Source organism: Seriola aureovittata, chromosome 9, assembly GCF_021018895.1.
Source record: "Seriola aureovittata isolate HTS-2021-v1 ecotype China chromosome 9, ASM2101889v1, whole genome shotgun sequence".
NCBI lineage: Eukaryota > Metazoa > Chordata > Actinopteri > Carangiformes > Carangidae > Seriola > Seriola aureovittata.
In genome coordinates, this window is record NC_079372.1 from 18,257,839 (window position 1) to 18,275,790 (window position 17,952).

Consider the following 17,952-nt stretch of genomic DNA (forward strand, 5'->3'; position numbering starts at 1 on the left):
GGCCTTGCTGAAGGGGAAAATAACAGCATTTAAAGATTCAGAGGTCTCAACTTTCAGCCGACCAGATCCCAACCTTGCTGTAGCTCCACACACATATCTGTGATTGGATCAGTCATCCTTCTGTGTTTTCCCAAAACTCTCTCTATATCCTTCACCTGCTCCTTTTTCCTCTCAATTTGGGTATTTTCACTCTCACCTACATAGAATCTGTTCTGTACTACTCTGTACAGATTTTCTTTGCCAAGTTTCTTTTGTACGTCTCTTGCGTCGTCTCTTATTTTTCAGTCTGTCTTTCTCCTACTTCTCCTCTCCACTGTGAGCGCAGACCGACACTGATCAGCATCAGAGCTGGGCTCTTTCTGAGATTGGCCCTAAATGACTTGAGAATCCCACCAGGCGTACACACAGTGTGTTTGTGTGCGTTTGTTGTGTATGTATCTGCATCTGAGAGAGCAGATGAATGACTACAGCGTCCCACTGGACAGTGTGTATGTCTTCCATGTGGCGCGTCAGGCTCAGCCTCCCAGAGAATAATGACGAGAGGTCGTGTGCACTGCCTCTGCAGGCTCCGTGGGATCCCCACCCCCACCCCCTCATTTGCCATCAAAGACACACGCACGCACAGAGACGGTAGCGTAAGCCAGCTGGAGGACGGCGGTGACATGCAGGCCTGTCCGCTGACCTGCTGTGACACTGATCAAAACACATCACAGCTGCATCTGTGAGACTGGGAAGACAAAACAAGAACTGGAACAAATTCAGTCCCAGTTAAAGTCGTCTTTCACCCACTAAAAACTTTATCAGTTCATTCTAAAACTTGATGAACTAAACTAGCAGTAGCTCCTCTCGCTCAATCTAAACTTTTGAACGGATTCAAGTTATATTCACAACCGAGGACATCACTCGTCAGCTGTTCTTAGAAATTAGACAAAAACAGAAATAACAAATTTTCCCTGACCTCACGGCACATTTAATATGCATTACAGGAGAGAGAAGGAAACAATGTTTTGCTTTATTAAATGGACACAGTAGAACTATCACACTATCATTTCCAACCAGTTTGTTGGACTCAAACATTTGCATTTTAAAGAATTAAATATGAAAAAGAATTTTTTTTGCCACAGTTCTGCATTAGACTTTCATATGAGGCAGAGAGGAAAATCTAATGAAGAGTGTGAAGCAAAGATCATGAAGTATGTGGCGTCGTTTCAAAGGTTGATAATGTGAATATTTTTAGAGTTGGGACCAATTATTCATAGATAGATAATTACTGATAGCTTAAAATACTGAGAATGAAAATCACCTGTCTGTAAATTAAAACAGAAGATAAAGTCAGGGCCACAATTTAAACTACATATTAGGTTCTTTTGTGAGATATACTCTTTTTTTTTTTTTTACTCAAAAAGTAAAAAGTAAAGTTCAGAAACATTTAATAAACTGAAGTGAATTACACAAATTTTTACTTTAGTTTAGTCACTTCGCTAAAATGACAAATGTTAATGGGATATTTTATCAGTTGCGCTCAATCAATCTGAATTCTGTGACAAAAATAAAACAAAATGAAACTTTCAGACGGGTTTCTAGAGTAAAGAAAGCACTTGCTATGCTAACAGCTTGCTTGCAGTGAGGGGACCCAGAGACTGTAAATAAAGACTGACGTAGCCTCCATTATGCCACCCACAGGTTTCTGAAGAGCAGTTTTGAAGCTCGGAGTGAGCTGCTCCACTGTCGCCATCTTGGCTTGGCTTGACTCGTTTTTTGGACCCAGACTCAAGCAGCCATTCGAGGAACTGCAGCTTTTGGCACTTCCATGTTGGCTTAATTTTTCAGCTGCTTCGGGAGGCGACACTAACTTGTTAGCAGTGAGCAAAATCTCCACTTAAATCTTTAGCTAAGCATATCACATCATTATTTCTCATTTATTACCTTAACCTCTAAAGCAGTCAGGGCTCAGCAGCAGCTTTTCGTGTCTGTCTGTTCAAGTGGAAACTGAGCTGCCGACAGTGTCCTTCAGGGGGCTGTTGTTGTGACTTGGTAACAGGTAGTTAATCAATGCTAGCATATTTAGAAAACCACAGTTATTGATATTTATGTCCATATATATAATAATACTTCGATCAATGGATGGACATTGAGGCCAACATAGACAGAAAATCCTCTGATTGAGACAATTCCATTAAAAATAAGTTTGATGGAAAGAGTGGGTAGAGAAAACGCAGACATAGTGCTATTGTAGTAATAAGTATTGACCACCTAATACTGGTTCTGTCTATAAAGGTTGTTATTCTGTCTTTAAAAGTTCAACATGATGGGTGGCAATGTTTTTTATTCCAAACAAAAAGAAGCATCTCGCACTTGTTAACTGCTATTTCACAGCTTTTGCAGCTTCCACTCAACAGGAAAAAAAAGTTATCAGTAATAACCAAACTAACTGTGACAGCTTTTAAAGACAGAAAATGGAGGAAGAACTTTATAAACTTTCAAATTGATGGGGTGAAAGTCAGGGAGATGCCTCGGGGGCCAATCAAGAGGAAAGACCTTGATGTGTAGGTTAAAGCAGACTGCAATGTAGCAAGCTATTCATGCACCACTCACACACACACAAACACACACATGCACGCGCACGCACGCACGCATGCACACACACACACACACACACACACACACACACACACACACACACACACAGTGCATGATCCGCTGTGCTCTTTTAAAGACGGTCTTCAAAGAGTCTTCACTTCACTCCTCGTTATCTCACACCAGCTAATATGAGAAAGAGATTTTCGCGCACGCATACACACACACACACACACACACACACAGACACACACACACACACACACACACAAACACACACACACACACTCTCTGCTTAGCCTTGTAAGGACATTTGGTTCTCATAAGTGCAGAAATACAAGACCATAAGCATACTGTCAACTGTGTGCATATGAATGTGCGTTTGTGTGTGGATGGTGTAATACAAGGCAGATAACAAAGGTTCAGACGCCATTGACAGTGCGCACACGTACAGGCAGCCACGCACACATTACATTAGTACAAGAGCGGAGAAATCACGTTTCAGCAGGCTGATTATCAGATGCTGTATTACTGTATGCCAGGGGAAGCCTCAGTGCCCCTGAGCAACGCAGCGGAGATGTGAGCAGAGACCAGCATGAGGCAGAGTAATACGTTGTTTGGATACATGATGAGCAGCTACACCTTCAAATGCCTGTACTGTAGAAACTTTGGAAGTGCAAGCTTCCAGTATTCTGTCCTCCAACTTGCTCTCCTCCTCCTCTTCCTCCTCCTCCTCCTTGCAATTTTCTCTCTAACTTTTTGTGAATTTGTAACTTAAAACTGCTGCAGAGATGCACATACTTGAGGAACTTGGCTTTTGCTTTTGAATAATACAGCAGCAGGTTCAACTGAGGAACGTGGAATGCTGGAAAGTACAGTACAAAGGCTGGATTTTACTGAGTGCATGCATAAGTAGAGGTTCCTGTCTGGTCTTTATTGCAGATGAAATACAAGGAAGTGGCGTAGAGAAAAAGGCAAGATGTCTTGACTCAGTAGATGCATAGTTTATAACCTCAGTTGACTGCTCGATGACAAAGATAACCCCAAAGATGAAGGCAAAATAATATCAACTAAATCTAAGTCTCCATTGAGAAGTGCATGACACCATAATCACTAAAAATTAATTTGTTACAGTTTGTAGCCGAAACTGCTGAAACTGACACACTGTAAAATAAACAACCATCAGACAAGTCGAACATATAAATGAGTAGATAAACAAACCATGCTGTCTGTTAAATAATTCAAATGGAGTGTAAAAAGAAATACAGAGGAATCTTTACTGTAAATGGACGTTTGTCGTGACCAAATTTCTTTCTTTTTCTCATGGAGACGAGCATCTAATCGACATTTTTTTTATTCAAACTGATTTAAAGATAAAATAACAAACTACGCCGTGGCCCTCTCCTTCTCCAAGCCCAGCCACTCACCTATAACATATGCAACACTGCTGCGGTGAGAGAGCAGGGCCGATAATGACGCGCTGTGAAAGTCCCAAAACATGAGCGGAGCAGGAACCAGGAGGAAAAATAAGTCAGTGAGCCGCAGCAGTGAAGACCCATGTACACGACCCAAAATGAACACTGCAAGCGACTACTTGATTACCATAAGCAAATTATTTAAAAAGCATTGGTACAGGAATGATTATGTCCTGAGCCTTTTGATCTAAGCTGTTGATTCTGTAACTGTGATCACTACAAGCTGTTTCCACTGTATCAAGGATTTTGTTTTTATAAACCTCCAATCAGCAAGTTAACCTTTTACTGGCTTTGGTAAATGTTGGTGCTCCATATTTGCCACTGTGTAATACGGTTTCGGCTGATTTGAGACGGTTTCTTGTCTCAAATCACAGGATTGTGTTTATTTAACAAGATAAACAGCTCTGTGACACTATAGATTCTCTTCACAGCTAAAATACAAAAACACAGTGAGTCCTCCTTTCGATGTGATGAGGGACTGGGTTCAAGGATCAAGGTTTCAAACTTACTGCAAAAACATTATGCAAATGAACATAAAAAGCTTCTAAACAAGGCCTAATATTACATAATCCTATTTACAGTCAAACACAGTCTGCAGTGCAAGCATTTTGATCTCACACCATCCTTGAATCCTAATGATGAAACTGCAGACGTTCCTGCTGCATCTGACTGGACGAGCCACTCGCTCTCCTTTCTTTCTTGTAATTAAGGATTGGTTTTACAGCTTGTTTTCCGATAACAACCTGCTTTTGTTCACTTACTTGAAGTGATCTTGAGCGAAGAGTTGCAGTGATGACTTGAACTGTGACTGAAGACTTATTTTTATTAGCGACCCAAAACTGTGTTTGCCTTGAAAAGGTGTCATTCTCAGTCTTGGGAGGAAAAGAAGTTTGGTAGCGCTGGAGAAATTGGATTACACACTTTTGCATCAGACATTCAGTCTGAAAGCTGTTTTTAATGACAAGGCTTTTTTTCCTGTGTAAAAACCTAAAGTGACAGCACTCAAAACCCTATCAATCAGATGTTTTTTTTTTCTTTCTTCCAACTCCCCTAGAATAATCTTGTGAACATGAGGAAAAAAATGAATTTCTTTCTTTTACATCAGACAGAGTGCTGCTGTGAAAATAAAAACATGTCTCTCCTTAGAGAACTTCAAAAGCCACCACTCAGACTGGATTGTTATGTCCCAAACTTCCCTGAATCATTGCTTCTTTGAGGGGAAGTCCAATATGATATTATTATTTTCAACATTTTTATTACTTTTGGTAGGAAGTCGCTGCTCCTGCACACTGTCAACACTTACGGTGAAGTCATTAAACTGCAATGTTTCAGGGATCTTAATCAGGCATTTCACACAGCAAATGACAGCCGGTCTGCATGAGTCTCTGATATCACTGCCTGACGGTTCAATGCCTCCTCCAACCAGCCAAGTTGCAAGAATATATGGTCACGATCTCCCCTTCCCGAGTTACAGCATAGAATAAAAGCCAGAGCAGAACATGGTGATGTCACAGTGAGGCTGACCTTTGACCATTTGGACATAAAAGGTCATCACTCCATCATTTTATCATATTAGATGTTTGTGTTAAATTGTTAGCGTATGAATTTATGGCCAAAAACACAGTGACCTTGACCTTTGACCTCTGACCACCAAATTCTAATCTAATGTTCGTGCCAAAATTTGAAAAAAAAACTCCTTCAAGCCATTATTGATGTATTGTGTTCACAAGAATGGGACTGAGCCGAGACTGGGAAGGGGCAGGTGGATGAGGTAATAAGGCATCACAGGTGAGATTCCCACATCAACATAGACAAAAATCCCTAATCATTTGGTCACAACCACTAGTATACAACAGTGAGAAATCACAGTTCCCAATACACTTCCATTAAAACTAAAACAAGAAATAAGAAAAAAATGATTTTATTATTGTCATTTACTATTAGTCTTTTAACCTAATAAGCTTTAAATGTGTCTGGTGCCAGTTCAGCAGCATATTTTGACATTTACTGACATCATGATCTTTACGAGAACATACTGTATGTTTACTGTTTAGATTTGATGGTAAAAGATATCACTGTTCACGTAATTGATGATGTACTTGTATGTGCACTGACTTTATTTTTAACCTTTATTTATTTCCACTAGGATATAATTCTGTCTATATTACACTGTTCAGTGTTACATGTAATTGTTTTATATTTTTATAGTATTAATCATTTTCTATTTCTGTATTTACCATTTTTTTATTCATTCCTGTGTCCTCCTCATAATGAAGTTATGATCTACGACTTATTTTTTTTCAATTTAATGGGACTGCTGACATTATAATTATATTTAAATACTTTTGCTCCAGATATATTCAACCTTTGGCGCTTCTCTGATATTCCAAATCTAGATGTGAAAAAACTCTTACCTTCTTTGCTGCATTGATGCACTGCATGTAAGCTTTGGCGAGGTCTGAACACCTGAGGGTCTGGTCTCCGTTCTCCCTGTAGCAGGATAAAATCTGAGACTGCAGGCCAGCACACACGGGGTCTGTATTACGCGCACTGCAAAAAAAACCCAAAAACAAACAGACAGAGATACAGTAAGATGGGATTAGGAATGGAGGGAAAGAAAATAGTAACGTGCATTTTCCCCCCTTTCAGAACAATAATGTGAACTGAAAAAAAAGTAGGATCACTTAAAAACAACTGATGTGCACCAGCATGTAAAGTTTCAGTATTGGTGGAGTGGAGAACACAGAGCAGAGGTGATGCTCGGTGAGTAGAACGACAGAGAGAGCAGTTCGGAGTCTGGAAATGATAACTGGATTTACTGAAGAGCGTCACTCTGTTATAGTGACATGAGCTCCGTGTGTGAACAGATAAACTGTGCATTTTCTTGCAAAGATGACACATGTAACCATGGTAACTGTATACAACAAAGATGGCGACATAAAAAAAGACATAAAAATGAATAAAAAATGCAAACAAAACAAAAATGATACAATGCTTTTGTTGACGAAAACTAACGACACATACCAAAGTGTAAAAAAGGAAAAAAAAAGAAAAAAAAGAGGTCTGATTAAATGAGGCAAGACAAAGTTGAAAAACAATTAACATTTACACCCACTGCAGCCTGTTTAAAAACCTATGGTGTGCATAGTACGTGCTTCATTGCAAATCATGCAATTACCGCTAAATCACATCTAATTGAGTGGGTAGGATCATTCTGATCAAATACAGCAGAAAAGTGTGCTTTGAGAGACTGAATTAGCCATGCTTAATTTGATATGTGGGTTGTATTATAATTGGTATTTGCCTGTCTATCTGTGTGATTGTTAACTATGACAGGCTGGCTGCCTGGGTGCCTCACTGTAATGGATTCTGACTGATTGAAGCAGAGACAAGCAAGTTATGTACACCCACGCAGGTATAAAAAGATACATGCACAAACACGCACACACACACACACACACTTTGTAGTACACCGTAAACATGAAAGCACACTGAACATGTTCCACACACATAGACACACACACACACACACACACACACACACACACACACACACACACACACACACACACACACACACACACACACACACACGCGCACACACACTTCTGAACATCATCGTCTCCCCCACAATGTGCCCCAGCATACACACCTTCTCTGTAAGGAGCATTTAACACCAGATTTAATTGAAAGCCAAATTAAAGGCTCTTTTTGGCTTTGATTTACAGAGGAGAGCTGACCCCAGCATTTCAATTACAGCATACCAATACCCACACAGGCAAATACACACTTCATCATCAGCAACAATATCATGGAGGCAAAGACAGAGTTTATCTGAGAAAGGGTGATGGAGGTTAAATAGGAAAAGGAAAAGACACAGAGAGGAAAAACGTATAAAGGAAGGAAGTGAGATGAAAAGATGAAAAAGGAGGAACGAAACATCCACTGGTGTTCTCTCACAAGCCCATTTTAAAAAGAGGACAGACAGCCTATCAGATTACCCCCCCCCCAACACACCACCTCTAATGGTTTATCTTTCCTGTTTAATCTGTCTTCTTCCACTTTTTTTAGTCTCCTGTCTCACTTCTCCCTCACTCGCTCCTTCCGTTTCTCTCGTTACGTTAACAACATAGAGGGGACGACACCAAAGCGCGCCATCTTTATCTCTCTGTCCGTTTGAGGCGGCCGAAGATAAGGAACTCTCCTTTAATTTGAAATAAATGGCCTTCATCAGGGAAGCCGGAGCCTCCTGATAGCGCTGCGTTTATTAAAGGCGCTTGAAGCAGAAAATTGGTTCAGCCACGGCGAAAGCTAAAGCTCTGTCTACATGCTACACCAAATTGAAGGTGAGGTCTTAAATCAACAATATTAACTTTGCTGCTCGCAAAAATAAATAAATAAAAATCGAAAGAGATGAGTAGGAGGCATTGGTTTTTTTTAACTGGAATAAAGTAAAGCAGCCTCTCCGACAGCTTGTCGAGCCGCGTGTCGGCTTGTTGTTGTTAATGTGTGTGCGACGCAAAAGCAATTTAACGTGTGTGTGGGAGCAGTCATTTTTTGGGGGAGTTCTCTACGCATCTGTGAGCAGTATATATGACAAAACATAAACAGTAAGATTAGTTGCTTAATTAATGGTGCAGCCCATTATTTTTAATCTCCGGCGGCGAAGGCGGACGGAACACAGAGGCTTCAGACTTCTGGACCATGCAGACCAGCTTACCAAGGCAGAGCGAGAGAGAGAGAGAGAGAGAGAGAGAGAGAGGGAGAGAAAAATGAAAGAGGGGAGAAACTGGAAAATGAGAAAGACACAAAAAACACATACACAAAAAAACAAAAACACCAGCAACTACAAAAGCTACTGGCAAAGCTCCGAGACTGATAAGGAAGATGCTTTTATCGCCTCTAAACAATGCTTCTCTTGGAGTTAAGAGTGATGTTTTTTCTGTTTTCCTTAATGGCTTTGGCTGTACATGTGAAGCATTGTTTGTCCTTTGTGCCATTTTATTTCTATCCTGTCAACTACAAAGTATTGGTATCTCTACTGTTTCAGGCAAGTAATTAGAAAATCTTGTTAACGCCTCATAGGAAGCGGCGCCCGAGGAGGAAAAAATTAAGAGAATCCAATATAGTGACTGACTTGAGGTGACTGCAACACGAGTTAAACAGTGAAACTCTGCAGCATCTTGTTTGTGAGCCAACACGTGAGGCATATGTTGCATGTTTCGGTTTGTTGTGACAATAAAGTCTTTACAATGTCTGAGTGTGTGTGGGAAATGCCAACGTCGAACAACTACATCTTTCAGTGTCAAGACTGTTTAAACATTAACACTAACCCTGCAGGGCTGGAAGAAACATCCTTAATCGCAATTGAGCCGGCTCCCCAAGTGGCAGCCAAATAACTGACTAACTGTATTATTGTGAAAGCTACTTTCCTATACAGTGGTAAAGTCACAGGGGAATTTATTAACTCAAATTTTAAAAGTTGTTTTTTTCATGTGTGTGACGCATAATCTAAACCGGTTTACTAACTTATCCTAACTAGCTTGATATGCACTGTGACAAAACCTCGACTTTATTCTCTAAGTTCACAGCGAAAAACTGTAAAGAGTAATATTATGCATTTATTCGGTTAACTAGATTTGCCAGTTTCAGATTGACCTGTTAAGAGTTTGTTGGTAACTGAAGTCAGATTTATCAAATTAACTCAACATAATTAACAATAACAATTTTTATCCCCAATCAAACCACATTTTCTCCGCTAAGATTAATCCTGTTACTTTGAGCATTCATTCAGCTGTGAGGTTCAAGCTGTTCAAGTTTGTCCTTCCAATAACACAAAATACAGGTGAATATAATACTGTCCCTCTCTCTCTCTCTTATTACCAAGGTAATAAATCCTTTATTCTATATATTTCATGTGAGTGAATATCAAAACATGAGACAAAACATAAAAATATCTCAACCTCATGGGTGCATCTAAAACCCGATTGCAATGAAAAAGAGTGGAGAGAGAGAGCCATCACTTTATCATTAACTCTCTCTGCATGGTGCTCAGTGGATTTTCCTTGCACTAAACGACTTGAGTTTACACCATCAATCATCATCTGTTTTACACCCTCCTTTTCTTCTTCCCCTCACAACTCTTGTCGATTCATTGTGGGATAAGAAGTGTGATGTTTATGGCTTTCTGTGCCCATATGACACAGATCTGATTTGAAGATTTAACAGAGAAGATCTATAGCACTCTAATGTCTGTGTTAAACACAGTTAGCAAGACATTAGCCTAGCTTAGCATAAAGACTGGAAGGAAGGGGGCGGAAGACAACCCTGGGATATTTAAAACTTAAAATAAAAAGTCACCTCCCCGCACCTCTGAAGGTCGTCAATCAACATGATGTATCCTAGGTAGATATTTCTCTCCTGCTACTGGCTCCCACATTGTTTTTAATGTACAGACATTAAATGGTTTTGATCTTCTCTTGTAAGTCAAGAAGACAAATAAGCAAATGTCCAAAAATGTTTACGATAGCGAGAGACTGCGAGAAGGAAAATGTCATTTGACATGTTAGAGGGTCGGAATCCCTGAACAGACTGCTTCACCAGTACTAGCTTGATTAATACTGGAGTGATGGTGAATTAAAGAGAAAAAGAGAGATGATAACAAGGGAGAAAGAGGGCAAGAGAGGTGAAGAGGAAAACAGCTAGAGAGATAGAGTTGCCTCTTATCTCTGGCTTGTAGCTTGTATGCACCTGCGCCCTGACAGCTTTTCAATTGACTGAGGGCACACATCCTCCTCTCCTCTATCTTGTATCTCCACACTGCTTCACTCGTCCTCCCCCATCTCTCCATTCCCATCACACCTGCAACCAGGAAGAGAGTCCTCTATATACTGGAGCTCAGACTTCACTTTGTCTCTGAAACTCTGAAGATGAGGTAGAGTACGTCTCTCAATGCCTCTCTCTCTCCTCTGCCTCTCTTTTGTCAACGCTGTATTAGTAAATATTTTTTCTTGCAGGTTTCCACAATGACTCTTCTGTAAAATTCAATATATGCTCACCTGCTGAAAGCCAAGACATTCCCATGACCGTAAAAGTTAAACAGTCTGCTTTTCACCACACAAAAACATCTAACCCTGCTTATAAGAGTGGTGGTGCAGTTCTTGATGATCATTTTGATGCGGACAGACGTCATCACTATATATGGTTTCCACTTTATGGAGACATATATTCATACAATCATATTCTACTTTATTAGAGAGAGAAAACCTGCTTCATATTGTTTTGATACTTTACAAGTTGGCTAGTTCTTTGCAGTTTTTTGCCGCTCATGACGGATGGGGCGTTGAGTGGCGCAGTGGGTTGAGCAGGGGCCCCATGTGTAGAGGCTACAGTCCTCGCTGCAGTCGGCCCCTTACTGCATGTCATTCCCCCTCTCTCTGCCTCCCCATGTCCTGTCTCTCTCTACTGTGTTATCAATAAAGGCATAAAAAAAACAGATGACGGGTCTGTCGGTTAGTAAACCACCACCGTCATTTACCAGCCCTGTGACACTGTAGCTCCATGACGAGTACTGACTTCAAGCTAAATATTGCTGAGCACCCAACGTCTCATTCACATAATTTTATTTGTAAAATTTCTCATTTGTTTAGTGTTATCAGAAACAAAAGTAGTTATATTTCTCATCTAATACGTCTACTTTGAATTCTCATATCATTTTAGTATTATCTTGTAGCAGTCAAAGTCACAATATTGGTACTTGACAATCCTGGCTTCACCGTTACCTCTCTCTGAAGACACCACTTCAGACATTCATCCTCAGCTTCTGTTTTTTCCGTGTATAGCCACATAGAGCATTTATCAAATCTCCCTCTGTTCGATTTACTGATATAAAGTAGTTTCCGTTTTCCTGACTCTCCTTATTAATTAGAAAATGTATTGGATCGTTAAATGATCTGTGTTAACATGGTGAATATCTTGTCATAATCTTATATTCCTGACAGCTATAAATCAAAGCAGGCTGTGGATTCATCTGAAGGAGCTGCGGGTCTAGACAGCCACTTGATAATGTTAATGACACACCTGATTTAACACCGTTTCCCTTTCCATTCAAATCAGACTGTTTTTCTTCAAACAGCCACTTTAAAGATCAGCAGCGTGTAATCTACACATTTGAAATTTAACTGGGTCTAAATTCAGTGAACCACACACCATGTTTTTTGTCGGCTTTTTCTCTTACAGCACAGCAACAATTGCCAAGTCGTCTGCTTTTTTAACTTGGACCCTGGACTTGTCTTGTCAGTGTTCCCGGCCTTATCACTGAGTGATCTCTGTAGGCTGGTATCGCCTGACACAGGCTGGGTGGATCTGACAAAGGCTGGCTATTAAGGCTAGTTCAGCTACTACTGTAACAGACAGCTGGCCTTGTTAAAATGCCTTGGATAGTGACCTGAGCGGTTTGACGTGGATATCTGCCTTGTCTGTCTCCATCTCACTCTCGTTCTATTACTTTCAGCTCTGAAAAGGAGCTTGTCTCCCTCACTCTCTAACATACAAAATGTATCTAGACTAGAAAGACGGCCGTTTCCATCTTCACGTCTCTTTCACTTTATCTGTTTTATTTTGACAGCTTGGTAAAAATCTGTCGAGCTCGAGAAATTCAAAAATGCTTTTGCTAAGCGGTGAACAGCTAAGTGTAGCCATCTCTGCTTCATTGTAGGCCGGTTCAAGGACAGCTTGCTGCCACAGACCACTGCTAAGAGGCCTCCTCTGTTTTTGTGGCAGCCGAGCGACGGAGGGGTGCACAGGTCATACGGCTCAGGAGCTGTGCTCAACTACTGCAGAAATCCTCAAAGCTATTGACTGACTCTCACCACAAGTTTCTATCTCAGTTAGACTTTCAATGCCTGCAGTTCAACCCAGGTAGAGTAAATAATCTCCAGCTGCTACTGGATCTTCAGTGTTCATATGTACAAAATCAATAGGTGACCTATGGGTGTAGACTTTAAGTTATCTCATGTGCCGTGACAAAGATTACATCTGTTTGCTCACATCAAGTCGTGCTGATGCAAGCCTGAAGTCATATATCCAGTCAATCGGTAAGAATCTGTGGGTCCTAATGATTCCTGTGAGGTGGAAGGACTATAAGACTGTACTTTAGTGATAATCAAAATTGACCATCTGGAGTGGGTGTAAGAGGGAGCGTGGGATGGGAGGGCGGGGTGTTGGGAGAGAGGGTCAGCTAGAAGTGTTAGTTTCATTTAATAACTGCTTCCTGGTACACTTAGGTGAGCTTTGCTTTGTACTTATATTTTTGTTTAGTATCTATTTGTGTGTCTTTCTCTTGCATGTACTGTACGTACAGCACATGGCGGCATGTGTTGATGTGTGTTCTTGTACCCTCCAGTATGTACTGGGGAAAGTAGATCATTAGTGTGAGTATATACTACAGTGGATGAAAAGTAGGGGATGCTATTGAGCTATGGTCCATTTTGTTTTAATATACTAAACAAAAAAATATAATAGATAGAGAGAGACGAAGAAAACTGGAAGGGAACTTAGCGAGTGCAGACCTCCACCAAGGCCAATATCAAAGAAACACATACCAGACCTCAGAGGAAATAATTCAAATTCATAGTGACTGCCCCAAAATATAATGGGTTCTTCTCCCCGCCCCATGCCCCTTCCCTCCACCAAATTTGGCGCAAATCGATTCAGTACTTTTTGCGTAATCCTGCTGACAAACAAACAAATCAACAAACCAACAAACAGACACGGGTGAAAAGGGAACCTCCTTGGCTGGGGTAATGACGGTTAAGTTAATCATACCGTTCTTTCATGATCCGTTGAGTTTGACATTTTAGAGTGCTACAGGTTTCTTTCTCTCTCTCTTTTCATCCTCTGTCTCTTTCTTATATACACACAAGTGACAATGACACACTGGCCCCGCGCTCCCCGGGTCCCTCATAACCACAGAGTGCTGGCAGCCGAAGCCGCCTTTTTTGCTTCAAGGATTAAACTGCGGATTAACACATCACATCACACACACACACGCACACACACACACACACACACACACACACACACAAACACACACACACACACACATTCTTATACAAAACGCAGAACGACACGGACAGTGGAGCCAACGGGGTTTAGGAGTCATCCACCTCATATTTTATAGTAGCTTTGTTCTACAGCTCTGCACTGAGAGAAACTTCACTCAATCAGTTTACAGCATAAAGCCAGAGCCGGCCTGAAGTTTCCTACAGAGTAGCTTTGGCATCGGAAAATGTTAGAACATGGAACTTTTATTTTTCAAATGTATGAATGATTCAAAGTGTCCTTTAAATGTCCAGGCTCTGCCCCTCTGTCACCAGCACCGTATGTATTCTGGATTTTTATAATTTTCATATTAACCAAAGGAACAGATAGAGTGTTAGCTCACCCAATTTGCATATATTTAAATGTTTTTCAGGCAAACAAAGATTTATTCTATTCAATTTATACTTTTCCAGCCTTTCTGATCACACATTTGGAAGATACCAATCACATACGTTTTTTTTTTTTTTTTTAAGTTATTTTTTTGGTCATTTTATGCCTCTGTTAATCAACAGGAGAATGAAGAAGAACAAGAAATGGGAGAGAGAGAGAGAGAAGGGGAATGACACGGCCAGTTGGGAGGCGAACCGGGGACCCACCACCCCAGAGCACCTGGACCCACACGGTAAAACGCTCGACCTCCGGGTCGCCCCACCAATCACATTCTTACAGTACATGCTCACCAACAGGAGGGCAGAACATGAATCATATCTCTTTGTTGAGCAGCAGACATTTATCTGGCTTGTCTCGGTAGGAAAAGCACAGGTGTTACTACCATTAACAATGGCTCCATTCTACTGAGGTGAACCACGGCACGGTAGCGTACAGGTCCAAATCAAATACAACCCTGTTTGTTGTGTATATTTTTCATACCATATACACAGACATACTCTTTTTCTCACACCTTAATCCACTCATTAAAGTAACACTACTGAATCCCCCGGAGGTTAGGGTTAGACTGGATTACAAAATGAATGAGGGTCTAATCCACTCTCTAAAGCCTGTAAAAGCAGCATATAATTGACCGTAAAGGTAGTGCCATACAGGAAGCCTGGATCGTTTTATCTTCCTTGATAAAACACTCATAGATTTAGAATACCCTCCTTCCCCCTCCACACACGCACGCACGCACACACGCACGCACGCACACACACACACACACACACACCTCAACATCCCAACGAGCAGAGGATTAGAGGTATTACTGTACAGTATTCCCCGGAGGTAAGATCACCTGGTCTTCAGCATCTGCACAGATCAGATCAAAAACATGTTGGCGTCGCGTTGGGGGGGGTCGTCTCATATTCCTCAACTGCCAATAGCGGCGTACAGTCATTTCGAATCGTCGTGGCAAGGGGTGTATTAACTGCGATGCTAACACGCAGCAAGCAGTCTGTGTATGTGTGAGTTCGGGGGCAAGCCCAGAGCTACTTGTTATCGTCAGGCTTAAGACTGAAGTGCAGGGCTTTGGTGTGAAAGGGAAGTCAGCAGGTAATCCTCCGCTCTGTTGAAAGGCAGTGCCTTTTTTGTTCTCGGTTCATTTTTGAGTCATCCAGGTGAAACTGACCACACAAATGTTTCAAACTCAAATATTTAGTGCAACTCCCTATCTCTGGAATCTGGGCTCCTTAAATGGAGCAGTTAGTGGTTTAATTCATGACTTGAAGATTAAGTAAAGAACAAGTGTTTCTCGTTGTTAGCCGCTCAATTTATCTAAACTCCAGATACTTCATTTGTAATACAAACTTATTTATAGTTTAAAATCTCCTTCATGTTTTCAGAATAATTCAGGTTTTACTTTTGCGCTTTTGGCCATCACTTCAGTTGGTTATAAAAACACTGCACTCCATAATATTATATTAATAGTATAACTATAAAAATATTGTAAATATAATATAAATAATATTTAATTAGATACATCGTCTCCCATACATTGATTTATTTGCTGTGTAGTTATTTATTCTCTCTGACCTCTCTCATCAACAGGGAGTTTCTGTCCACAGAGCTGCTGCACACTGGATGTTTTTTTGTTCTTCACACCACTCTGAGCAAAAACTCCAGAGACCGCTGTGTGTGAAAATCCCAGGAGATCGAGAGTTTCAGAAACAGCATCGACAATCCTGCCACGGTCAAATCTGAGTTAATGAGATCACGTTTTTTCCTCTGTGGTGATGTTTGATGTGAACATTTACTGAAGCTCTCACCTGTATCTGCCTGATTTTACGCCCTGCACTGCTCCCACATGATTGGCTTATTGGATAATTGCATGAATCAGCAGGTGTATAGATGTCCCTAATTACATGCTCGGTGAGTGTAATCATTTGATCCATTGTTATTGTTAAAATACTGATAAGAGAAGCTTTAAAGGTTTTCTGAGCATGTCCATCACAGACTCACTGGAGGATCCTAACTGGCTTGGGAACATCTTGGGATCCCTCAGGAGGAGAGGGTGGACGTGGCTAGGGAGAAAAACCTCCAGGCTATCACGCTTAGCCTGCTGCTACTGTGAAATGCAATCCAAAATATCTGTCACTCATTGCATAGAGAAAGTGGTCCAAATACGGTGGGAGGTTTATCAAAAACCTGTATAACCTTCTGACCAATTGTTTCTTGCTCTCTTCTTAATTTGACAGTGAAGTGAGTAGAAAATCCTGGGGACATAAGAACATTACAGATACACTTCACTTACCAAAAGCTGGCCTCCAGCTAAAACCTGCCTCCAGGGACAAGGACACACTGCAGCACATACATACATAAACAAGTATATGTTGTCCTCACCCTTAAGTACTTGTGTCTTTCAGCTATAGCTGTACCGACTCTCGTCTTGTCAAAGCCCTGCTACTGCTGTGGCAGAGAATTTAACAGCCAAGTCAAGGCCTGGTCTCAAATTTGAATTACAGCTGTGTGTTTTACAGACTGCGGTGGCAAATTAGCCACCTTTTCCCTGGCTGTGGCTCATTACGAGTCCACGGTGAGAAGCAAAGATGGGGGGAAATAGGGTATTGTTAAACTCGGCTTAATTAAAGCAGCCAATTAAAACACTTATCACATTAGTCAGGTTTGCTCTAGAGAATGTGTGCGTTTATCTGGTTTAAAAAATGAGGAAAAAGAGCAGATAGCTATCTATCGCTGCTTATTATTCTGTTGTGTGTATGCCCGTGTCATTTGTGAGTCGTGGGTGCGTGCCAGAGGCTCCAAGGGAATAATATCTCTTTACTTTTGGAACTGCAAATTAGTTTGTGAATGTGTATGTGTGTGAACGCGTGTCTCACCTCACGTTTGCTTCAGTCTTGGAGGCAGCTTGGTGGAACTGTTCCTTGCTGTGTTCGTATCTTTCCAAATTCTAGACATGCAGGACAACACAGAAGAAAAAGATTTAGTTGATTTTTTAACATGTGCATTGTTGTGTCTCCTTTTACTTTGTATAGTTAGCAAGTGTGATTCTAAATGGACAACGGCTTTTGTTGTTTTGTATGTTCAGCATAATCACAATCAGATTTCCAGCAGCAGCTTCTTTGTTAAGTTTTATTCCAATAAATACAGCAACACCTGTGAGGCAGCAACTGTTACACATGTGTCGCTGTCTCACAACTGCACATGTTATGTCTTGTCCCGGTTGGCCACGAGTAGTAGAAATAAAACAGTTTGTCGAGAAACTCTGATCATTCAGTGAAGCATTGAAGGACGTGTTCGCCAAAACTTCTGTACATATGAAGAGATGTTATCACTTTTGAAATTATTTGTGTAAAGCAATATATTAATATTTTAGAGCATTGAGACATCATTGGGAATAATAATGAGA

At 40.9% G+C, this 17,952-nt stretch overlaps 1 protein-coding gene across 2 annotated transcripts in view; it reads right to left on the bottom strand.

Moving 5' to 3' along the window:
- The window catches only part of chchd6a (coiled-coil-helix-coiled-coil-helix domain containing 6a), a 79,205-nt gene that overhangs the window by 24,005 nt on the left and 37,248 nt on the right, over positions 1-17,952 (bottom strand). For both annotated transcript variants that reach the window (XM_056385890.1, XM_056385889.1), the window contains 2 exons: positions 17,423-17,493; positions 6,467-6,602 (listed from right to left, as the gene is read on the bottom strand). In XM_056385890.1, coding sequence (XP_056241865.1) covers positions 6,467-6,602; positions 17,423-17,493 — 207 coding nt within the window. The remainder of the gene's footprint in view (positions 1-6,466; positions 6,603-17,422; positions 17,494-17,952) is intronic.